This window comes from Hylobates moloch, unplaced genomic scaffold (assembly GCF_009828535.3).
Source record: "Hylobates moloch isolate HMO894 unplaced genomic scaffold, HMol_V3 SCAFFOLD_8, whole genome shotgun sequence".
Taxonomy (NCBI): domain Eukaryota; kingdom Metazoa; phylum Chordata; class Mammalia; order Primates; family Hylobatidae; genus Hylobates; species Hylobates moloch.
Genome location: NW_026652283.1, coordinates 33984013 through 34006575, shown reverse-complemented (window position 1 = coordinate 34006575; position 22563 = coordinate 33984013). Strand labels below are relative to the sequence as shown.

The following is a 22563-nucleotide window of genomic DNA, read 5'->3' as shown; positions in this document are numbered from 1 at the left end:
GAAACCTCGTCTTTACTAAAAATACAAAAATTAGCCAGGTGTGGTGGTGGGCGCCTGTAATCCCAGCTACTTGGGAGGCTGAGGTAGAAGAATCACTTGAACCCAGGAGGCGGAGGTTGCAGTGAGCCAAGATCGCACCATTGCACTCCAGTCTGGGCAACAGGGCAAAAACACCATCTCAAAAAATAAACAAACAAATGCTGATGACTTCTGCAATCTATACCTAACACCTAGAGGGAACATGGGTTCCTTCCAATCACGTCTGTAAGTACCTCAAATGGGGAAAAAAAAAAAAAAAAAAAGCATCTTCTTCTCCATAAACCTGTTCCTTATATATTTCTCTTAATTCATGGTCCACAATTCCTTAACTGGAATTCTGAAATCAAAGGGGCTCTCAAAGCCAGGCACGATGGCTCATACCTATAATTCTAGCACTTTAGGAGGCCGAGGCAGGAGGATTGCTTGAGGCCAAGAGTTTGCGACCAGCCTAGGCAACTAAGCAAGACCTAAAGCAAGACCCAATCAAAAAAAAAAAAAAAAAAAAAAAAAAAAAAAATTTAAAAGAAAAACAAGAAAGTTTTTTTTATTTTTATTTTATTTTTAGTAAATACAGTCTCAAAACACATTTGGCAGCAAAATCTGAACCTCACATGAGATTATTTATAGTCTATATATATATATATATATATATATATATAGTCTCAATTAATTTTCAACTGGATATTTTTGCTACAGAAATATTCACAATGTTTGACTACACAGGGTTCTACCCCAAACCTCACTGGAGGTGTTATACAAGTTATATGCACCATAATGCCTTCCTAAAATTCAAAAAATTAGGATTCTGAAACATCTGGCATAAATAATTTCTTAAAAGGCATATACTCTCAATGGGGGGCAATATCACACCCAAAAGGGCAAAATAGGTTTTGTCGGCAAGGGAGAAAAAAAGTTAGATGTTAAAATGGCACGTAGCCCTCCAAAGCTCAACCTTACCCAACAAAATCTTACTACTACACGAGCAGGACTCACAGTGACTTCATGGAAGGCAGCCGAAATATATGCAGGGTCTATGCTACAAAATTATGGTGACCAGATGGCCGTGACTGGGGAACTTTCTCTTGATTGATCACTGGATCTCGATATGGCAAGAGATGGCCTGTGCAGGTCTGTTGGCTGCCTCATAAATGTTATTTATGTTTTATCCTCAGTGGATTGTGTGACTTGGGCTTTGGTCATTATCAAGCAAAAGTCTAAAAACTCACTAAATAATTTTTAATTGTTTCAAATTGTTTTACTTTTGTTGGATAAATTCTAGTTTTGAATGATTTTTAAAGTTTCGATTACATTGTTTTTATACAAACTGCCAAACTGGACTGTAATTTGATACAATTTATGTAAGCAAGTAAACTGCATTAAAAGTTACATAGCAAATACAGCCATAAAAATTAAGTTAAGGCCAGGTGAGGTGACTCAGGCCTGTAATCCTAGCACTTTGGGAGGCCAGGGCGGGTGGATTGCCTGAGCTCAGGAGTTCCAGACCAGCCTGGGCAACACGGTGAAACACCATCTCCACTAAAATACAAAAAATTAGCCGGGCGTGGTGGCATGCGTCTGTAGTCCTGGCTACTCAGGAGGCTGAGGCAGGAGAATTGTTTGAACCTGGGAGGTGGAGGTTGCAGTGAGCTGAGATTGCGCCACTGTACTGCAGTCTGGGTGACAGAGTGAAACTCCGTCTCAAAAATAAATAAATAAGTTAAATGCAAACAGCTTTTAAAAAAATACAAGGCTGGCCGAACACGTTGGCTCACACCTGTGATCCTAGCACTTTGGGAGGCCAAGGCGGGAGGATTGCCTGAGCTCAGGAGCTTGAGATCAGCCTGGGCAACACGGTGAAACCCCGTTTCTACTAAAATACAAATAATTAGCCAGGCGTGGTGGCGGGGGCCTGTAATCCCAGCTACTCAGGAGGCTGAGGCAGGAGAACTGTATGAACCCAGGAGGCAGAGGCTGAAGTGAGCCGAGATTGCGCCACTGTACTCCAGCCTGGGCAACAGAGCGAGAGACTGTCGGGGGAAAAAAAAAAAAAGATGAGGCCTCACTATGTTGCCCAGGCTGGTCTTGAACTCCTGGCCTCAAGCAATCCTCCCACCTTGGCCTCCCAAAGTGCTGGGATTATAGGCGTGAGCCATCTTGTCCAGCCCAAATAGATTTTTTTCTTTTTAAAGACAGGTCTCCCACCCGACGCGGTGGCTCAAGCCTGTGATCCCAGCACTTTGGGAGGCCGAGGCGGGCGGATCACGAGGTCAGGAGATCGAGACTATCCTGGCTAACACGGTGAAACCCCATCTCTACTAAAAAATACAAAAAAATTAGCCGGGCACGGTGGCAGGCGCCTGTAGTCTCAGCTACTCGGGAGGCTGAGGCAGGAGAATGGCGTGAACCCGGGAGGTGGAGCTTGCAGTGAGCTGAGATGGCGCCACTGCACTCCAGCCTGGGCGACAGAGCGAGACTCCATCTCAAAAAAAAAAAAAAAAAAAGACAGGTCTCACTCTGTTGCCCAGGCTGGAATGCAGTGGTGTGATCTTGGCTCACTACAGCCTCTACCTCCTAGGCTCAATCTATCCTCCCACTTCACCCTCAGAAGTAGTTGGGACTGCAGGTGCATGCCACTACACACCGCTAATTACTGTATTTTCTGTAGACACGGGTTTGATCATGTTGCTAAGGCCGGTCTCAAACTCCTAGGCTCAAGCGATCCTCCTCAGCCTCCCAAAGTGCTCAGGAGTTTGAGCCTAACCTAAAAATTTTAGGTTAAAAATTTTTAACCTAAAAATTTTGTTTAGTCATTCCTTTATTTTTGAGACAGAGTCTTGCTCTGTCGCCAGGCTGGAGTGCAGTGGCACGACCTCAGCTCACTGCAACCTCCACCTCCCAGGTTCAAGTAATTCTCCTGCCTCAGCCTCCTGAGTAGCTGGGACTACTGGTGCACACCACCACGCCCAGCTAATTTTTGTATTTTTAGTAGAGATGGGGTTTCACCATGTTGGCCAAGATGGTCTCAATCTCTTGACCTCGTGATCCACCTGCCTTGGCCTCCCAAAGTGCTGGGATTACAGGCGTGAGCCACTTGGCTTTTTTTTTTTTTTTTTTTTAAAGGCAGGGTCTCACTCTGTCACCCAGAATGGAGTGCAGTGGCATAATCACAGCTCACTGCAGCCTCAATCTCCGGGGCTCAAGCAATCCTCCCACCTTCGCCTTCTGAGTAGCTGGGACTACAGATGCATGCTACCACACCCAGTTAATTTTTTATCTTTGGTAGAGACAGGGTTTCACCATGTTGTCCTGGCTGGTCTTGAACTCCTGACCTCGAGCAATCCACCCACCTCAGTCTCCCATAGTGCTGGGATTACAGGCATGAGCCACCATGCCCTGCCCTGTTTAGTCTTTCTTAACCATGCATTGAATAAAAACTAAATTGTACACTTACTCTTATGTATAAAGCACAGACATAGTACATAAAAAGTTTATCTCAGTATTAATATTTCATAGGACAGGTACATTGGGGGAAAAAAAGGTCTAAAAAGTCTCCTTAGGAAGGTGATTAAAAAAAAAATTGAGAAACACAACGCCTGGAAACACTGGATTAGTGATCTATACCAATACCTGCAAAGTTTTTCAACCCAGAAACATGGGAATAATCTTTGACAGTTCTGTTTCCCTTAACTCCCACCCCACATCCAATCACATCCAATCATAAAGAATGGCCGACTTTATTTCCTAATTATTTCTGGACTCTGTCTCTTTTTCTCCACTCCTACCGCCATTGCACGGATTTAGGTCTTCCTAATCTCTTGCCTAGATATCATAAGAGCCTCATCAAACTGCCTTTTTGCTCCTTACACCCAAACTTTTTTTTCTTTTTTTTTGAGATGGAGTTTCACTCTTGTTGCCCAGGCTGGAGTGCAATGGCGCGATCTCGGCTCACTGCAACCTCCGCCTCCTGGGTTCAAGCGATTGTCCTACCTCAGCCTCCTGAGTAGCTGGGATTACAGGCATGCACCACCACATCCAGCTAATTTTTTGTATTTTTAGTAGAGATGAGGTTTCTCCGTGCTGGTTAGGCTGGTCTCGAACTCCTGGCCTCAGGTGATTTGCCTGCCTCCGCCTCCCAAAGTACTAGGATTACAGGCATGAGCCACTGCACCCGGCCCACCCAAACTTCTTAAAGCAGCTTGCCTCTTCTCTCCTTTTCTTTTTTCTTTAAAAATGCGAAAGGGTCTTGCTAAGTTGCACATGCTGGTATCAAACTGCTGACCTCAAGTGATCCTCCCACCTCAGCCTCCCAAAGTGCTAGGATTACAGGCATCAGCCACTGCGCCAGGCCTCTCCTTTCTCATTTCTTAGCTTACTTAGCACTTCCATGCCATCAAAACTGTCTTTGTACAGGCCACTTACCAAGTACATGATGCTAAATTCAATAGACATTTTCAGTCTTTTTTTTTTTTTTGCTTGTTCTCTTGGCAGCACTCAATCCTGACAACCACTTCCTTATTTTTGAAATTCTCTCTTTCTCCTGGCTTTTTTTTCTTGTTTTGTTTCATTTTGTTTTTTGAGACAAAGTCTCGCTCTTGTCCCCCAGGCTGGAGTGCAATGGTATGATCTCGGCTCACTGCAACCTCTGCCTCCTGGGTTCAAGCGATTCTCTTGCCTTAGCCTCCTGAGTAGCTGGAATTACAAGCGCCTGCCACCACGCCCAGCTAATTTTTGTATTTTTAGTAGAGAATACATGTTGGCCAAGCTGCTCTCGAACTCCTGACCTCAGGTGATCCACCCGCCTCGGCCTCCCAAAGTGCTGGGATTACAGGCGTCAGCCGTGCCCAGCCTCTCTTGGCTTTTTTTTTTTGAGTCGGAGCGTTGCTCTGTCGCCCAGGCAGGAGGGCAGTGGCAGGATCTCAGTTCACAGCAACCTCTGCCTCCCAGGTTCCAGTGATTCTCCTGCCTCAGCCTCCTGAGTTGCTGGGATTACAGGTATGCACCACCACGCCTGGCTAAGTTTTGTATTTTTAGTAGAGCTGGGATTTCACCATGTTGGCCAGGCTGATCTCGAACTCCTGACCTCAGGTGATCTACCCATCTTGGCCTCCCTAAGTGCTGGGATTACAGGCGTGAGCCACCGCACCTGGCCTCTTTCTCGTGGCTTTTAAGACACAAAGCACTCGTTGTTTTCTTTTAGTTCTGACTGATGTTTCCTTCCTTTCTGCACATCACAGCTGATCTACCTTGGCCAGCTTTTTAGCCTAGCTCTCATCACATTTTTCCCGAGTGTTATGAATCACTCCATAGTTTTAGTTGCCATGTATAGAGATAAATAGATGATCAAACCTCTATCTCCATTCCCAGGCCTCACTCTTGAGCTCCAGACTTCTACATTCAACTGATTTTTGAACAACTTCCCCGGAGGTCAGAGAATCCTTAAAATGCACAAATTTAAATTCATCTCAATTAACAGCATCACTATCCATTCTGCTCTCAAGGCAACAGGCATAGGAGTCATTCTTAATTTTTTTTCCCCTTGGCTTCAGCCACCAGATGAAATCAATAACCAAGTCCTGATGATTCAAATTCCTAACTCTCTTATTCCCTACTATTCCCATCTCAGCTGCTGCCATCATCTCCTACCAGGACTACCACATTACTCAAAGAGCTCCTAGTTACGGCCAGGAGCAGTAGCTCACGCCTGTAATCACTTTGGGAGGCCGAGGGAGGCAGATCACTTGAGGTCAGGAATTCCAGACCAGCCTGGACAACATGCTGAAACCCCATCTCTACTAAAAATACAAAAATTAGCTGGGCGTGGTGGCACATGCCTGTAATCTCAGCTACTCAGGAGGCTGAGGCAGAAGAATCGCTTGAACGCTTGAACTCAGGAGGTGAAGGTTGCAGTGAGCTGTGATCGCGCCACTGCACTCCAGCCTGGGTGACAGAGCAAGACTGTCAAAAAAAAAAAAAAAAGGAACTCCATCTGGGTGTGGTGGTAATCCCAGCACTACTGTGGGAGGCCAAGGAGGGAGGATCACCTGAGGTCAGGTGTTCAAGACCAGCCTGGCCAACATGGTGAAACCCCATCTCTACTAAAGATACAAAAAATTAACAGAGTGTGACGGCAGGCGCCTGTAATCCCAGCTACTTGGGAGGCTGAGGCAGGAGAATCTCTTGAACCCAGGCGGCGGAGGTTGCAGTGAGCTGCGATCATGCCACTGCACTCCAGCCTGGGTGACAGAGCTATACTCCATCTCAAAAAAATAAATAAAAAATAAATTAATTAATTAAAAAAATTAATTGGCTAGGTGCGGTGGCTCAGGCCCATAATCTCAGCACTTTGGGAGGCTGAGGAGGGCAGATGGCCTGGGGTCAGGAGTTCGAGACCAGCCTGGCCAACACGGTGAAACCCCGTCTCTACTAAAAATACAAAAAAAGTTAGGCAGGCATGGTGGTCCATGCCTGTAATCCCAGCTACTCGGGAGGCTGAGGCAGGAGAATCGCTTGAACCAAGGAGGCGGGGGTTGCAGTGAGCCAAAATCACGCCACTGCACTCCAGCCTGCACAGCAGAGAGAGACTCCGTCTCAAAAAAAAAAAAAAAAATTAACATTAAAAAAAACATATAATTTTGTAAAATACAGACTACATAATATTTCATAAGATACACAGAATATTAATTGAAGTAACATTTACAAATAAGACAGATAATTCTCAGGCTATATTTGGCCTCAAATATCTTTTAATGTTTTCAGATTTTGAAAGTTAGCTTGTAACCTTTACAAAGCAGTAAGTATTATTTAAAAATCCAGGCTGAGTGTGGGGTGGCTCACACCTGTAATCTCAGCACTTTGGAAGGCTGAGGCAGGTGGATCACGAGGTCAGAAGTTTGAGACCAGCCTGGCCAATATGGTGAAATCTACTAAAATTACAAAAAATTAGCCAGGTGCAGTGGTGAGCGCCTGTAATGCCAGCTACTTGGGAGGCTGAGGCAGGAGAATTGCTTGAACCCGGGAGGTGGAGGTTACAGTGAGCTGAGATCGTGCCACTGCACTCTAGCCTGGGCAACAGAGCAAGACCCCGTCTCAAAAAAAAAAAAAAAAATCCAGATTTCCAGTTTCAAGAGGGAGAGGAATTGTGGAAAGGATGGGAAATCAACAACACTAGAACCACATTTCCCCATGGCAACAATTGGCTGGAGCTTGGCAGCCAGGAAGTAGGGTTGTCCTGTTCATCTAACAGTCTCCCTTTGGTTTATTTCATAAAATTATTCACTAGAATATAAAATCTGGGACTTCACCAGAAAGAGGTTTTGTCTGTTTTGTTAACCACTGTATTTCCAGGGCCTAGAAAAGTCCCTGGCACATACTGGGCACTTAATAATCATTTGCTGAAATTAATTGCTGTCTGCCTGGTCCTAAAAGTATGAGTTTCTGACAAGTATTCACAATATGTTTCTGTCCTCCACTCAAAGACAAAGACTAGTAAATTTAACTTTATATTTAATATAGGGCCTGGCTGGGTGTGGTGGCTCATGCCTATAATCCCAGCACTTTGGGAGGCCGAGGCAGCCGGATAACCTGAGGTCAGGAGTTTGAGACCAGCCTGGTCAACACGGTGAAACCCCACCTCTACTAAAAATACAAAAATTAGCCAGGCGTGGTGGTGGATGCCTGTAATCCCAGCTACCTGGGAGGCTGAGGCAGGAGAATCACTTGAACCCAGGAGGCGGAGGTTGCAGTGAGCTGAGATAGGCCACTGCACTCCAGCCAGGGTAACAAAGTGAGACTCTGTCTCAAAAAAAAAAAAATTATATATATATAATATATATACGTATATATACACACATATATATACGTATATATATTATATATATATATGGCTTGACACATAGAAAGTACTTTGTTTACTAAGTGATTAACAGCTATTAATTATCACTTATTGAGTACTTACTACGTGCTAAGCACCGAGCTAAAATGCTTTACAGGTATTACCTCATTTAATTCCTGTAACAATCCTATTATCTCTATTTTATTTCATTTTTATTTTTTAAAGACAAGATCTTGCTCTGTCACTTAGGCTAGAGTACAATGGTGAGATCATATAACTCACTGCAACCTCAAACTCCTAGGTTCAAACGATCCTTCTGCCTCAGCTCCCCATGTAGCTGGGAGTACAGGCACATCCCACCAGGCCCAACTAATTTTTTTTTTGGTAGAGGTAGGGGTTTTGCCATGTTGCCCAGACTGGTCTGGAACTCCTTGCCTCAACCGATCCTCCTTCCTGAGCCTCCCAAAGTGTTAGGAATACAAGCGTGAGCTACCGCACCTAACCTATACCTATTTTAAAGATAAGGAAATGAGGCTTTGTAAAGTAAGTAACTGGTCGAAAAACTAATAACATGGAATAAAATAACTGTAATAGAAAAAAGGATGTGAAAAGCGCACACCGCTGCACTCCAGCCTGGGAGAAAAAGCGAGACTCCATTTAAAAAAAAAAAAAAAGTAAGAACAAAGTGCTATAGAATTTAGGAAAGTTCATTTCCAAATTGGAAGGCATAAAGTATTTCAGAAAGGTTCATGAAGAAGGCAGCATTTAAATTATATCTTGAAAAACAGGTGAGATGACCAGGCAAGGTGGCTCACGTCTATAATCCCAGCACTTTGGGAGGCTGAGGCGGGTGGATCACCTGAGGTTGGGAGTTGGAGACCAGCCTGACCAACATGGTGAAACCCCGTCTCTACTAAAAATACAAAAATTAGCTGGGCCTGGTGGTGCATGCCTGTTATCCCAGTTACTCAGGAGGCTGAGGCAGCAGAATCATTTGAACCGGGAGGCAGAGGTTTGTTGCACTCCAGCCTGGGCAACAAGAGCGAAACTCCATCTTAAATTAAAAAAAAGAAAAGAAAAGAAAAACAGGTGAGATTTCTATAGGAAAAGATGGGTGGGGAAGAGATTGCTTTAGCTACTTCAGGAATGCTTATGTACAAACAGCCCATATTTTGATTAGAATCATACTGAGTAAGCGTCTCTTCCATGTATTAGCTATGATTTTGCCCAAGTTACTGAAACCTCTCCATCCTTTGGTTTTCTCAACTAAAACATGAGAATCTGAGAATTAAATGAATATATAAAGTACAGGCATATCTCATTTTACTGTAATTCACAGATAGTGTGTTTTTTTGTTGTTATTGTTTTTGTTTTGAGACAAGGTCTCACTATGTTGCCCAGGCTGGTCTCAAACTGCTGAGCTCAAGAGTTTCACCTGCCTTAGCCTCCCGAAGTGCTGGGACTACAGGCGTCAGCCACCATACCTGGCCAATGTGTGTTTTTTAAAGAAAACAAATTGGGCCAGGCGCAGTGGCTCATGCTTGTAATCCCAGCACTTTGGGAGGCCAAGGCGGGTGGATCACGAGGTCAGGAGTTCAAGACCAGCCTGGCCAAGATGGTGAAACTCCATCTCTACTAAAAATACAAAAAATTAGCCGGGCGTGGTGGCAGGCGCCTGTAGTCCCAGCTACTCAGGAGGCTGAGGAAGGAGAATCATTTGAACTCGGAGGGTGGAGGTTGCAGTGAGCTGACATCCTGCCACTGCACTCCAGCCTGGGTGACAGTGAAACTCCATCTCAAAAAAAAAAAAAAAAAACAACAAATTGAAGGTTTGTGGCAACCCTATGTTAAGCAAGTCTACTGGTGCCATTTTTTCCAGCAGCATGTGTTCACTTTGTGCCACATTTTGGTAATTCTCGTAATATTTCAAACTTTTGTTTTTTGTTTTATGTTACGGTGATCTGTGATCAGTGATACTTGACGCTAGTATTGCAACTGTTTTGGGGTGCCATGAGCCATGGTCATATAAGATGGAGAACTTAATTGATAAATACTGTGTATGTTCTGACTGCTCCACCAACCAGCCATTCCACAGTCTCTCTCCTTCCCTATTCCCCGAGATACAACAATATTGAAATGAGGCTAATTAATAACCCTATAATGGCCTCTGTTCAAGTGGAAGGGGCGGTTGCATGTCTCCACATTAAGTCAAAAGCTAGAAATGATTAAGCTTAGTGAGGAAGGCATGTTGAAAAGCCAAGATATGCTGAAAGCTAAGCCTCTTGTGCCAGTTAGCAAAGCTGTGAATGCAAAGGAAAAGTTTTGTTTTTTTTTTTTGAGGAGTTTCCAAGGCTGGAGTGTGTAATGGGGCGATCTCAGCTCACTGCAACCTCCACCTCCTGGGTTCAAGCGATTCTTCTGCCTCAGCCTCCCAAGTAGCTAGAATTACAGGCATGTGCCACCATGCCCGGCTAATTTTGTATTTTTAGTAGAGACAGGGTTTCTCCATGTTAGTCAGGCTCATCTTGAACTCCCGACCTCAGGTGATCCACCTGCCTGGGCCTCCCAAAGTGCTGGGATTACAGGCATGACCCACTGCACCTGGCCAGGAAAAGCTCTTGAAGGAAATGAAAAGTACTAGTCCAGTGAACACACAAATGTTTAAAAAAAATAACCGGCCGGGCGCTACTCAGGAGGCTGAGGCAGGAGAATAACATGAACCCGGGAGGCAGAGCTTGCAGTGAGCCAAGATAGGGCCACTGCACTCCAGCCTCCATCTCAAAAAAAAAAAAAAAAAGAAAAGAAAAAACAGCCTTAGGCCAGGCGCGGTGGCTCACGCTTGTAATCCCAGCACTTTGGGAGGCCAAGGTGGGCGGATCACGAGGTCAGGAGATCGAGACCACGGTGAAACCCCGTCTCTAATAAAAATACCAAAAATTAGCCGGGCGTGGTGGCGGGTGCCTGTAGTCCCAGCTACTCGGAGAGGCTGAGGCAGGAGAATGGCGTGAACCCGGGAGGCGGAGGTTGCAGTGAGCCGAGATCGCACCACTGCACTCCAGCCTGGGTGACAGAGCGAGACTCCGTCTCAAAAAAAAAAAGAAAAAACAGCCTTATTGCCAATATGGATAAAGTTTTAGTGGTTTTGACAGAAGATCAAATCAGCCAGAATATTGCCTCAAACCAAAGCCTAATCCAGAGCCAGGCTCTAACAAGACTGGTTCATAAGGTTTAAGGAGCCGAGCGCGGTGGCTTATGCCTGTAATCCCAAGACTTTGGGAGGCTGAGGCGGGTGGATCACCTGAGGTCAGGGGTTCGAGACCAACTTGGCCAACATGGTGAAACCCCGTCTCTACCAAAAACACAAAAATTAGCCGGATGTGGTGATGGGCACCTGTAATCCTGGCTACTTGGGAGGCTGAGGCAGGAGAATCGCTTGAATCTGGGAGGCAGAGTTTGCAGTGAGCTGAGATCATGGCACTGCACTCCAGCCTGGGCGACAGTGAGACTCCGACTCAAAAAAAAAGGGTTTAAGGAAAGAAGCCATCAATGTGGAGGCCAAACTCAGTGGCTCATGCTTGTAATCCCAGTGGCTCCGGAGGCTGAGGAAGAAGGATCACTTGAGGACAGGACTTGAAGATCAGCCTGGGCAACACGGTGACACACTGTCTCACAAAAATTAAAAATTGGCTGAGTGTGGTGGCACACACCTGTAGTCCCCAGCTACTTAGAAGGCTGACATGGGGGGATCCCTTGAGCCCAGGAATTAGAGATTGCAGTGTGCTATCTTGCCACTGCACCCCAGCCTGGGTGATAGACAAAAACCCTATCTTAAAAAAAAAAAAAAAAAAAAAAGGCCGGGCGCGGTGGCTCACAGCTGTAATCAACTTTGGAAGGTTGAGATGGGCAGAACACGAGGTCAGGAGATCGAGACCATCCTGGCTAACACGGTGAAACCCCATCTCTACTAAAAATACAAAAAAAAATTAGCCCGGCATGGTGGCGGGCGCCTATGGTCCCAGCTACTCAGGAGGCTGAGGCAGGAGAATGGCATGAACCCAGGAGGCCGAGCTTGTAGTGAACCGAGGTCGCGCCACTATATTCCAGCCTGGGCAACAAAGAGAGACTCGGTCTCAAAAAAAAAAAAAAAAAAAAAAAGTGAAGCCGGGTGTGGTGGCTCATGCCTATAATCCCAGCACTTCGGGAGGCCGAGGTGGGCGGATCACTTGAGGTCGGGAGTTCAAGACCAGCCTGGCCAACATGGCGAAACCCTGTCTCTATAACAATACAAAAATGTTCTGGGCATGGTGGTGCACACCTATAATCCCAGCTACTTAGGAGACTGAGGCACCAGAATTGCTTGAACCCAGGAGACAGAGGTTGCTGTGAAGTGAGATCGTGCCACTGCACTCCAGTCTGGGTGACAGAGTAAGACACTGTCTCAAAAAAAGTGCAAGGTGAAGCAGCATGTGCTGATGTAGAAGCTACAGCAAGTTATCCAGAAGATCTAGCTAAGATCATTGATGAAAGTGGCTACACTAGCCAACAGATTTTCAACGTAGAAGAAACAGCTTTCCATTGGAGGAAGATGTCATCCAGGACTTTCATAGCTAGAGAGAAGTCAATGCCTGGCTTCAAAGCTTCAAATGACAGGCTGACTCTCTTGTTACGGGCTAATGCAGGTGGGGCCTTTAAGTTGAAGTCAATGCTCGATTACCATTCTGAAAATCTCAGAAGCTTAAAATGTAGTATGCTGAATCCACTGTGTTCATGCTTTATAAATGGAATAAAGCCTGGATGACAGCACATCTGTTTACAGCTTGATTTACTGAATATATATATTTTTTTGAGACAGAGTTTCATTCTTGTCGCCCAGGCTGGAGTGCAGTGGTGTGATCTCAGCTCACTGCAACCTCCACCTCCTAGGTTCAAGCAATTCTCTTGCCTCAGCCTCCAGAGTAGCTGGGATTATAGGTGTGCGCCACCACACCAGGCTAATTTTTTGTATTTTTAGTAGAGACAAGGTTTCACCACATTGGCCAAGCTAGTCTTGAACTCCTGACCTCAAGTGGTCCGCCCGCCTCGGCCTCCCAAAGTGCTGGGATTACAGGTGTGAGCCATGGCGCCCGGCCTAATGTTGTTTTCCCACCTGTTAACACAATATCCATTCTGTGGCCATACAGAATCCATCCATTCTGTATGAATTAAGGAGTGATTTCAACTTTCAGATCTTATAAAAACATTCACGATTCATGAGAAGTCAAAATATCACCATAAATAAGAGTTTGGAAGAAGTTGACACCAACTGTCATGGATGACTTTAAGAGGTTCAAGACTTCAATGGAGCAAGTTACTGCAGATGGGGTGGAAACAGCAAGACAATGTGAAAACTAGAAAATGTGGTAACTAGATAACTGAAAACGTGATTGAATTGCTGCAATCTCACAATCAAACTTGAATGGATGAGCAGCTATTCTTACGGGTGAGCAAACAAGCGGTTTCTTGAGACGGAATCTACTCCTTGTGAAAATGCCGTTAGCCGGGCGCGGTGGCTCAAGCCTGTAATCCCAGCACTTTGGGAGGCTGAGGTGGGCGGATCACGAGGTCAGGAGATCGAGACCATCCTGGCTAACACGGTGAAACCCTGTCTCTACTAAAAACACAAAAAATTAGCCGGGCGTGTTGGCGGGCGCCTGTATTCCCAGCTACTCGGGAGGCTGAGGCAGGAGAATGGCGTGAACCCAAGAGGTGGAGGTTGCGGTGAGCCGAGATCGCGCCACTGCACTCCAGCCTGGGGGACAGAGAAAGACTCCGTCTCAAAAAAAAAAAAAAAAAAAAGAAAATGCCGTTAATCCTGCTGATATGACAATAGGCTGGGCAAGGTGGCTCACACCTGTAATCCCAACACTTCGGGAGGCCAAGGCGGGAAGATCACTTGAGCCCAGTTCAAGACCAGCTTAGGCAACACTCTTTAAAAACAATTAAAAAAATTAGCCGGGTGCGGTGGTGCATGCCTATAGTCCCAGCTACTCAGGAGGCTGAGGTAGGAGGATTGCTTGAGCCTGGGAATTCAAGGCTGTAGTGAGCTGTTGATAGCACCACTGCATTCCAGCCTGTATGACAGAGTGAGACCCTGTCTTTTTTTTTTTTTTTGAGACGGAGTCTTTCTCTGTCCCCCAGGCTGGAGTGCAGTGGCGCGATCTCGGCTCACCGCAACCTCCACCTCCTGGGTTCACGCCATTCTCCTGCCTCAGCCTCCCGAGTAGCTGGGAATACAGGCGCCCGCCAACACGCCCGACTAATTTTTTGTGTTTTTAGTAGAGACGGGGTTTCACCGTGTTAGCCAGGATGGTCTCGATCTCCTGACCTCGTGATCCACCCGCCTCAGCCTCCCAAAGTGCTGGGATTACAGGCTTGAGCCACCGCGCCCGGCTTGAGACCCTGTCTTAATAAATAAAAAAATAAATACATATATACATGCATACATACACACCTACATGAAATGACAACAAAGGATTTTTGGGGTTTTTGAGACAAGATCTTGCTCTGTCGCCCAGGCTGGTGTGCAATGGCACAATCATGTCTCACTGCAACCTCAACCTCCCAGGTTCAAGTGATTCTCCCACTTCAGTTTCCTGAGTAGCTGGGACTACAGTCATGCGCCACCACACTCACCTAATTTTTTAAATGTTTTTTAGAAACGGGGTCTCACTATGTTGCCCAGGCTGGTCTGAAACTCTTGAGCTCAAGCAGTCCTCCCACCTCATCCTCTCAAAGTGCTGGGATGATAGGCGTGAGCCACCAAGACCGGCAGATTTAGAACATTACATAAACTTAGTTGATAAAGCAGTGGCAGGGTTTGAGAGTATTGACTCTAATTTTGAAAGGTCTACTGTGGAGAAAAATGTTATCAAACAGTATCATGTTACAGAGAAATCTGTAGTGAAAGGAAGAATCAACTGATATCACAAATTTCATAGGTTGTCACTGCCACCCCAGACAATCACCACCCTGATCAGTCTCAGCAGCCATCAACATCAAGGTAAGACCCTCCACCAGCAAAGATTACAGCTAACCGAATGGCAATTTTTCACAATAAGTATTTCTAAATTAAGATATGTACTTTTGGCTGGGCACGGTGGCTCATGCATGCCTGTAATCCCAGCACTTTGGGAGGCTGAGGCGGGCAGATCATGAGGTCAGGAGTTCAAGACCAGCCTGTCCAACATGGTGAAACTCCATCTCTACTAAAAATACAAAAATTAGCTGGGTGTGGTGGTGGGCGCCTGTAATCCCAGCTACTCAGGAGGCTGAGGCAGAAGAATCGTTTGAACCCACAAAGTGGAGGTTGCAGTGAGCTGAGATCACACCATTGCACTCCAGCCTGGGTGACAGGGCGAGCCTCTGTCTCAAAAAAAAAAATAAATAAATAAGAGAGGTACTTTTACTATACGTATTATTGCACACTTAAGAGACTACAATATAGTATAAAGATAACTTTTATATGCATTGGAAAACAGAAAAATTCGTGTCACTTGCTTTATTATATTTGCTTTATTGCAGTGGTCTGGAACCAAACTTGCTTTAGCTCTGAGGTATGCCTCTACTTGGAAGAGTACCTAGCACATAGTAACTTCTATGCAAGTGTTGGGTATTGTTATTATTATAGCTTTCCCATCTCTGTCTTTTTCTGTGGCTCACACATTTTGCAACCTGGGTTAAAATACAAACTGGCAAAAAATAATAAAATAAAAGCTGGTAAGTCTCTTTTAAATAAGGAAGGCTTCTCCAGAAGTTCCCCAGGCTTCCCTTCCCATCTAATTAGCAAGAACCGAATCATATGCCCATGTCTAAATCAATCACTGTCTAGGGAGCTAGAGTTACAATGATTGGTTTAGAGTTTATATCAAGACCCACCCCCTGGGGTAAGGAAGGATGGCCAGATTCCCAGTTAGCAAAGTAGTAGTAATAGTGAAAAGACAAGTAGTGTCTGCCAAGACTCATGAGGTTGTAGTCTCTGCTAGAGAGTCAGAATAAAGCAATCTCCAGAGCTACAAATATCACCCCTACAGGACACCTAGTGGCAGGGAAATCACTGCAAAGGTCTGTTAAGGGTAATGAAGTTTGGCATAGCAGAAATAGTGTAGGATATACGACTGAGCTAGTAGGATATAGACTAAGAGTACACTTAAGAGGCAGTGAAATACAGCAGGTTCCGTACTTGTGGGCATGTGAAGGCAGGCTGTGTTAGTGTCTCCTGTGCCCAAAGGATCCAGAATACCAGCCTTGGACTAGTCATCTAATCTTCTCAAAGCCTCAGTTTATAAGTGTAAATGGAGATAACCCAAGATATCTTAGATTAGATGTTAGAATTAAATGAATGCATTAGTTTGGTCTACATGGGGTATAGATAAAACAAACAAAAAGCTGACATTCATAAAGACAAGCTACGATGAGGGAGAGGTAACTGAGATGGAGCTGGAAAGAGGAAGTTACCTGACTCTAGGCTAAAAATCCTTCGAGACCTTGGTCAGGTTTTGTTCCTCCACTGAAGAACTTTCATGTTGAACTGTACCAGAATAGGACTAACTTTATTTCTTAACGCCTTAAGTCTTATAGATTTATGTGCCGCAAAATGGGTAAGAATCTTACTTCTGGCTTTGTGGCTTACTGGCTGTGTTATCTTCTCTGAGGCAGTTTCCAAATCTATAAAACTGAGTAAATCTCTACTTATTTCACTGGGCTTATTAAACATTAGTTCCTTCCCTTTGAGGCAACAGTGTTTCTGAAACTGAATACCAATATAAAATTTATAACATAAAGTTTATAACATAAAACCCTCTTTTTTTTTTTTTTTTTGAGACGGAGTCTTGCTCTGTCCCCCAGGCTGGAGTGCAGTGGCGCAATCTCGGCTCACTGCAAGCTCTGCCTCCCGGGTTCACGCCATTCTCCTGCCTCAGCCTCCTGAGTAGCTGGGACTACAGGCGCCCGCCAACACGCCCGGCTAATTTTTTGTATTTTTAGTAGAGACGGGGTTTCACCGTGTTAGCCAGGATGGTCTCGATCTCCTGACCTCGTGATCCGCCCGCCTCGGCCTCCCAAAGTGCTGGGATTACAGGCTTGAGCCACCGCGCCCGGCAAAACCCTCTAAATTTTTTTCACTGAAAGATGAAGCTCTAGCTACTAAGAAAGGCCTATCAGACTTATTACTCAATAGGGAAACCTGGAAACCAGAGTGCTTAAAGGAAAGGAACATTATTGAAAGTGGAAAAGAATCTGTTCTGATATTCATGGAGCCCTTTAGGCTCCAAACACTGTTATCTGTTTTTTGTTTGTTTATTTGTTTGTTTTTGAGAGGGAGTCTCACTTGTTGCCCAGGCTGGCACGATCTCAGCTCACTGCAACCTCCGCCTCCCGGGTTCAAGCAATTCTCCCTTCTCAGCCTCCCAAGTAGCTGGGATTACAGGAGCATGCCACCATGCCCGGCTAATTTTTGTATTTTTAGTAGAGACAGGATTTCACCATATTGGTCAGGTTGGTGTCGTCCTCCTGACCTCAGGTGATCCACCCGCCTCGGCCTATGGGATTATAGCCTTGAGCCACCCTGCCCAGCCCAAATGCCGTTCTCTTATTTAGTCCCCAAATATCTTGATAACACAGCCCCACCCCTTCTTTCTAGAGGTGAGAAAAGGAAGGCTCAGAAAAGAAGAAAAACATTATTGTGGACCGTGCTAGATGCTTTCCATATGTGTTGTTGTGTCTGACATTTAAGTGACTTCCAATACCAGATCTGATTCTAAAGTCATTGCCTTGAAGCTCAAGTGAATAATTTCTGTTTCCTTAGAATCACAGATCTTAAAAAATTCAATTCCAGGCCAGGCGCGGTGGCTCATTCCTGTAATCCCAGCACTTTGGGAGGCCGAGACGGGCGCATCACCAGAGGTCAGGAGTTCGAGACCAACTTGGCCAACATGGTGAAATCCTGTCTCTACTAAAAATACAAAAATTAGCTGGGCGTGGTGGCGGATGCCTGTAATCCCAGCTACTCAGGAGGCTGAGGCAGGAAAATTGCTTTAACCCGGGAGGCAGAGGTTGCAGTGAGCCAAGATCCGGCCACTGCACTCCAGCATGGGAGACAAGAGTGAAATTTCTTCTCAGAAAAAAAAAAAAAAAAAAAAAATTCAATTCCAGATTCTCATTTTGCTTGCCCCACACACAATAATTAGAGTTATCAATTCACTCTGGATTCTTTCAGTTTCGTTCAGAAAAAGGATTTCACAGTGGCCGGGCATGGTGGCTGACGCTTGTAATCTCAGCACTTTGGGAAGCCGAGGTGGGCAGATCACGAGGTCAGGAGATCAAGACCATCCTGGCTAACACGGTGAAACCCCGTCTCTACTAAAAACACAAAAAAATACAAAAAAATTAGCCAGGCGTGGTGGCAGGCACCTGTAGTCCCAGCTACTCAGGAGGCTGAGGCAGAAGAATGGCGTGAACCCAGGAAGGTGGTTGCAGTGCCGAGATCGCGCCAATGCACTCCAGCCTAGGCGACAGAGCCAGACTCCATCTCAAAAAAAAAAAAAAAAAAGATTTCAAAGTGGGCCCACATGCAAAAACAAAAAGCAAAACAAAACAAAATAAACAAACAGAAAACCCAAACAGATTTACAACTTTGCCTAGGGTTAAAAGCTTTTTTCCCCTTTTCTCCCTGCCCAACCACTAGAGGGCCAGGTCATTTAAAACAAAACAAAACAAAACAAACAGGCCAGCGCAGTGGCTCACACCTGTAATCCCAGTACTTTGGGAGGCCGAGGCAGGTGAATCACTTGAGGTCAGGGGTTCGAGACCAGCATGGCCAACATGACGAAACCCTGTCTCTGCCAAAAAAACACAAAAATTAGCCGGGCGTGGTGGTGGATGCCTGTAATCCCAGCTACTCAGGAGGCTGAGGCAGGAGAATCGCTTGAACCCGGGAGGCAGGAGGTTGCAGTGAGCCGAGATCACGTCACTGCACTCCAGCCTGGGCGACAGAGCAAGACTCCATCAACAACAACAACAACAACAACAACAACAACAACGAACAACAACAACAACAACAACGACCAGCAGTTACAATCTAGGCTTGGCGTGTTCACCCTGGCTTAGCCACTGCATGACCCTGGGTAAGTTACTTTACCTCTCTAAAGCTCGGCTTCCACATCTGTAAAATGGCAATAATGGTAGCATCTATTTCCTTAGGTTGTACAAATTAAGTAAAACAAGACATGTAAAGCAATCAGAACGATGCCCGTACGTAGAAAGAGCTTAGCAAATTTCACAATTTTTACTGCTTTAGAGGAATTACCACTGTTGGTTCTGACTCTAAATGCAAAGACTTCGCCATGGTATTCTCTCTCAACGGAGGCCTTGCCAGCCGGAGTCCCCTCGGAAAGATCAACAGGTCGCTCCTTTTCTCCTTACCAGGGCCAGCCCAGAAACCTAAAGTCCCCAACCTAAAAATGGCCAAGAGGACTCGGCCTTTGGTGCTCTACCATCACAAGGGATGCCAGTCTGAGCCCAACGGAACCACACTATTCCGCCTTGATTCCGTTCCCCCGGCCTTCGGCGGCGCAAGCTGCCCTCGGCCTGGCTGCCCATGCTTACCGGCCTGGTGCTGGCTCGCCTGGCGTCCCCTCACCAGAGGACTGCACCTCGCTACGTAGGTAGGACTTCCCTGAGTTCAGGGGAGCCACTGAATCTAGTCAAGACGCACGTTGGCCAAACACAACCCAGGAGAAAGCTACCCTAGCGCCGCCCAGGCCTGCCGCCGGGAGCCCGTCCCCCAGCCCCAGTCTGGGCGCAGGACGGAGGGCAGGCCCCTTCCTACCTCCCAGGAACACGTGGGCTCCTGCCCGAGGCCACCATGTGGGGGACTCCAGGCGTGCCAAGGTGTCCCCGGAACCAGCACCAAAGGACTGCTTCCAGCACGGGCCCCAGCTCGGCCCAAAACTGGCAAGAGGGGCACTCCCGGCCTGACTTCTCCCCTCAGACCTGGGTAGAGGGGGATGCAGACATCTTCCGCAGACCGGAGACAGGCTCTCGCCAAATCCCAGGCCTTGACACTCCCCGAGCCCAAGAACCCTGCTGCGTGGTTTCCCCACTCACCCATCGCGGCTCCGCTCGCTCACTCTGGGCGGCGGAGGCAGCGGCGGCAGCTTCAGCGGCAGCTTTCAGCAGACAATATGGCGGACCTGCAGGACGGCAGCGCGAAAGGGACAAACCAGTTAACTCCAGGACGAAACGCGTTATTGGCGCAACCGCCTATCGTTACACCGAAAGTGCGCACTTAAAGAGACCGCAGCTGCTAAAGGTGGGGAGTGGAAATGAATACGAAAGGAGTGGCTGAGAGGGATACCTAAGAAAGTTAAGTGTGTCTAGGAGTTCCCAGCTGTTTGTGCTACTATTTCTTTTTTATAGTGAGATTTCTTTCCCCGGAACTTTTTCTCCCAGAAGCTTATCCCTCCTTTTTTTTTTTTTTTGAGACGAAGTCTCGCTCTTCTCCCCCCATGCTGGAGTGCGATGGCGCGATCTCGGCTCACTGCACGCTCTGCCTCCCGGGTTCAAGCGATTCTCCTGCCTCAGCCCCCCGAGTAGCTGGGATTCCAGGCGCCTGCCACCACGCCTGGCTAATTTTTGTATTTTTACTAGAGACGGTGTTTCACCATATTGGCCAGGCTGGTCTCGAACTCCTTACCTCAGGTGATCCGCCTGCCCCGAAAGTTCTGGGATTACAGGCTTGAGCCACCGCGCCGGGCCAGTTTATCCATTCTTTTAATAGTTGAAACCAATCGGCTGGGCGCTGTGGCTCACACCTGTAATCCCAGCACTTTGGGTAGGCCGAGGCGGGCGGATCACCTGAGGTCAGGAGTTCGAGACCAGCCTGCCCATGGTCTCTACTAAAAATAGAAAACTTAGCCGGGCGTGGTGGTGCGCGCCTGTAATCCCAGCTACTCGGGAGGCTGAGGCAGGAGAATTGCTTTAACTCGGGAGGCAGAGGTTGCAGTGAGCCGAGATTGTGCCACTGCACTCCAGCCTGGGAGACGAGCAAAACTCCGTCTCTAAAAACAAAAACAACAATCATAGACCTTGGGCTGAATATGAATAACGAATCATCTAGAGAGGGGAAGTGCCTTGCTCAATGAGGCTATGGAGAGAAGGAAACAAAGAAGTAAGACTAAACTCAGGTTTTCTGATTAGGCCTACACAGGTAGCCCTAGTTGAGGTTGCAATCTTATTGGGAGATGAGAAATAGATAATAGGGCTAGGTGTGGTGGTTCATGCTTGTCTGTAATCCTAACACTTTGGGAGGCTGAGGCGAGAGGATCACTTGAGGCCAGGAGCTCAAGACCAGACTGGGCAACACAGTGAGACCCCATCTCCACAAAAAATAAATTAAAAGAAAAAAATTAGCCAGGCATGGTAATGCGCACTTGTACTTGGGAGTCGAGAGGATCACTTGAGCCCAGGAGGTTAAGGCTGCAGTGCCATGACTGTGTCACTATACTCCAGATTGGGTGATAGAGTGAGACCCTGTCTCTGAAAAAAAGAAAAAAAAGACAGAGAGAGAGAGAGAAAGAAATAGGCTGGACGTGGTGGCTCATTCCTGTAATCCCAGCATTTTAGGAGGCTGAGGTGGGCAGATTGCTTGAGCCCAAGAGTTCGAGACCAGCCTGGGCAACATAGCAAGCTTCCCCGTCTCTTAAAAAAAAAAAAAAAGGCCGGGCATGGTGGCTCATGCCTGTAATCCCAGCACTTTGGAAGGCCGAGACGGGCGGATCACCGGGTCAGGAGACCAAGACCATCCTGGCTAACACGGTGAAACCCTGTCTCTACTAAAAAAAATACAAAAAAATTAGCTAGGGGTGGTGGCAGGTGCCTGTAGTCCCAGCTATGCGGGAGGCTGAGGCAGGAGAATGGCGTGAACCCGGGAAGTGGAGCTTGCAGTGAGCTGAGATTGTGCCACTGCACTCCAGCCTGGGTGACAGAGCGAGACTCTGTCTCAAAAAAAAAAAAAAAAAAAGAAAGAAAAACAATGAGACCCATGCAGTATAGTTGACAGAGTGATTTCATAATCATTATTTCATTTATCCTCACAGCAAGCTCCTTGAAGGCAGGGGTGGGTTCTATATTGTTTACCACCATATCTCCAGCACCTAGCACAGAATCTGGCACATTGTGTGTGCTCCATAAATAACTACTGAATGAATAAACGAATGAACAAAAAATTGAGTAACACAGAGCAAGGGACGTGATTTCCCCTTTTAGAGATGAGGAAATTGAGGCTCTTATTGTTCATATGCCTTTTCAATCATGGGACGTATGGCTAGTACATATCAGGCCTTTCTTTTTCCGTGACATGCCAGCCCTCCTGTCCCCCACCTCGACACACAGAGCCAGGCTATATCTTCTTTTTTTTTTTTTTTTTTTTTTTTTTTTTGAGACGGAGTCTCACTCTTTCACCCAGGCTGGAGTGCAGTGGCGCGATCTCGGCTCACTGCAGGCTCTGCCCCCCGGGGTTCACGCCATTCTCCTGCCTCAGCCTCCCGAGTAGCTGGGACTACAGGCGCCCACCACCACGCCCGGCTAATTTTTTGTATTTTTAGTAGAGACGGGGTTTCACCGTGTTAGCCAGGATGGTCTCGATCTCCTGACCTTGT

At 46.5% G+C, this 22563-nt stretch overlaps 1 protein-coding gene across 2 annotated transcripts in view; it reads right to left on the bottom strand.

The window, feature by feature from the left end:
- Positions 1-20090, bottom strand: part of KPNA6 (karyopherin subunit alpha 6) — a 72578-nt gene extending 52488 nt beyond the window's left edge. Inside the window, exon 1 of one of the 2 annotated variants that reach the window (XM_032160063.2) lies at positions 20012-20090. In XM_032160063.2, the coding sequence (XP_032015954.1) occupies positions 20012-20015 (4 nt within the window). In that variant the 5' untranslated portion in view covers positions 20016-20090. The remainder of the gene's footprint in view (positions 1-20011) is intronic. The other variant, XM_032160064.2, reaches the window with a different exon arrangement.
- Positions 20091-22563: the final 2473 nt, after the last annotated feature.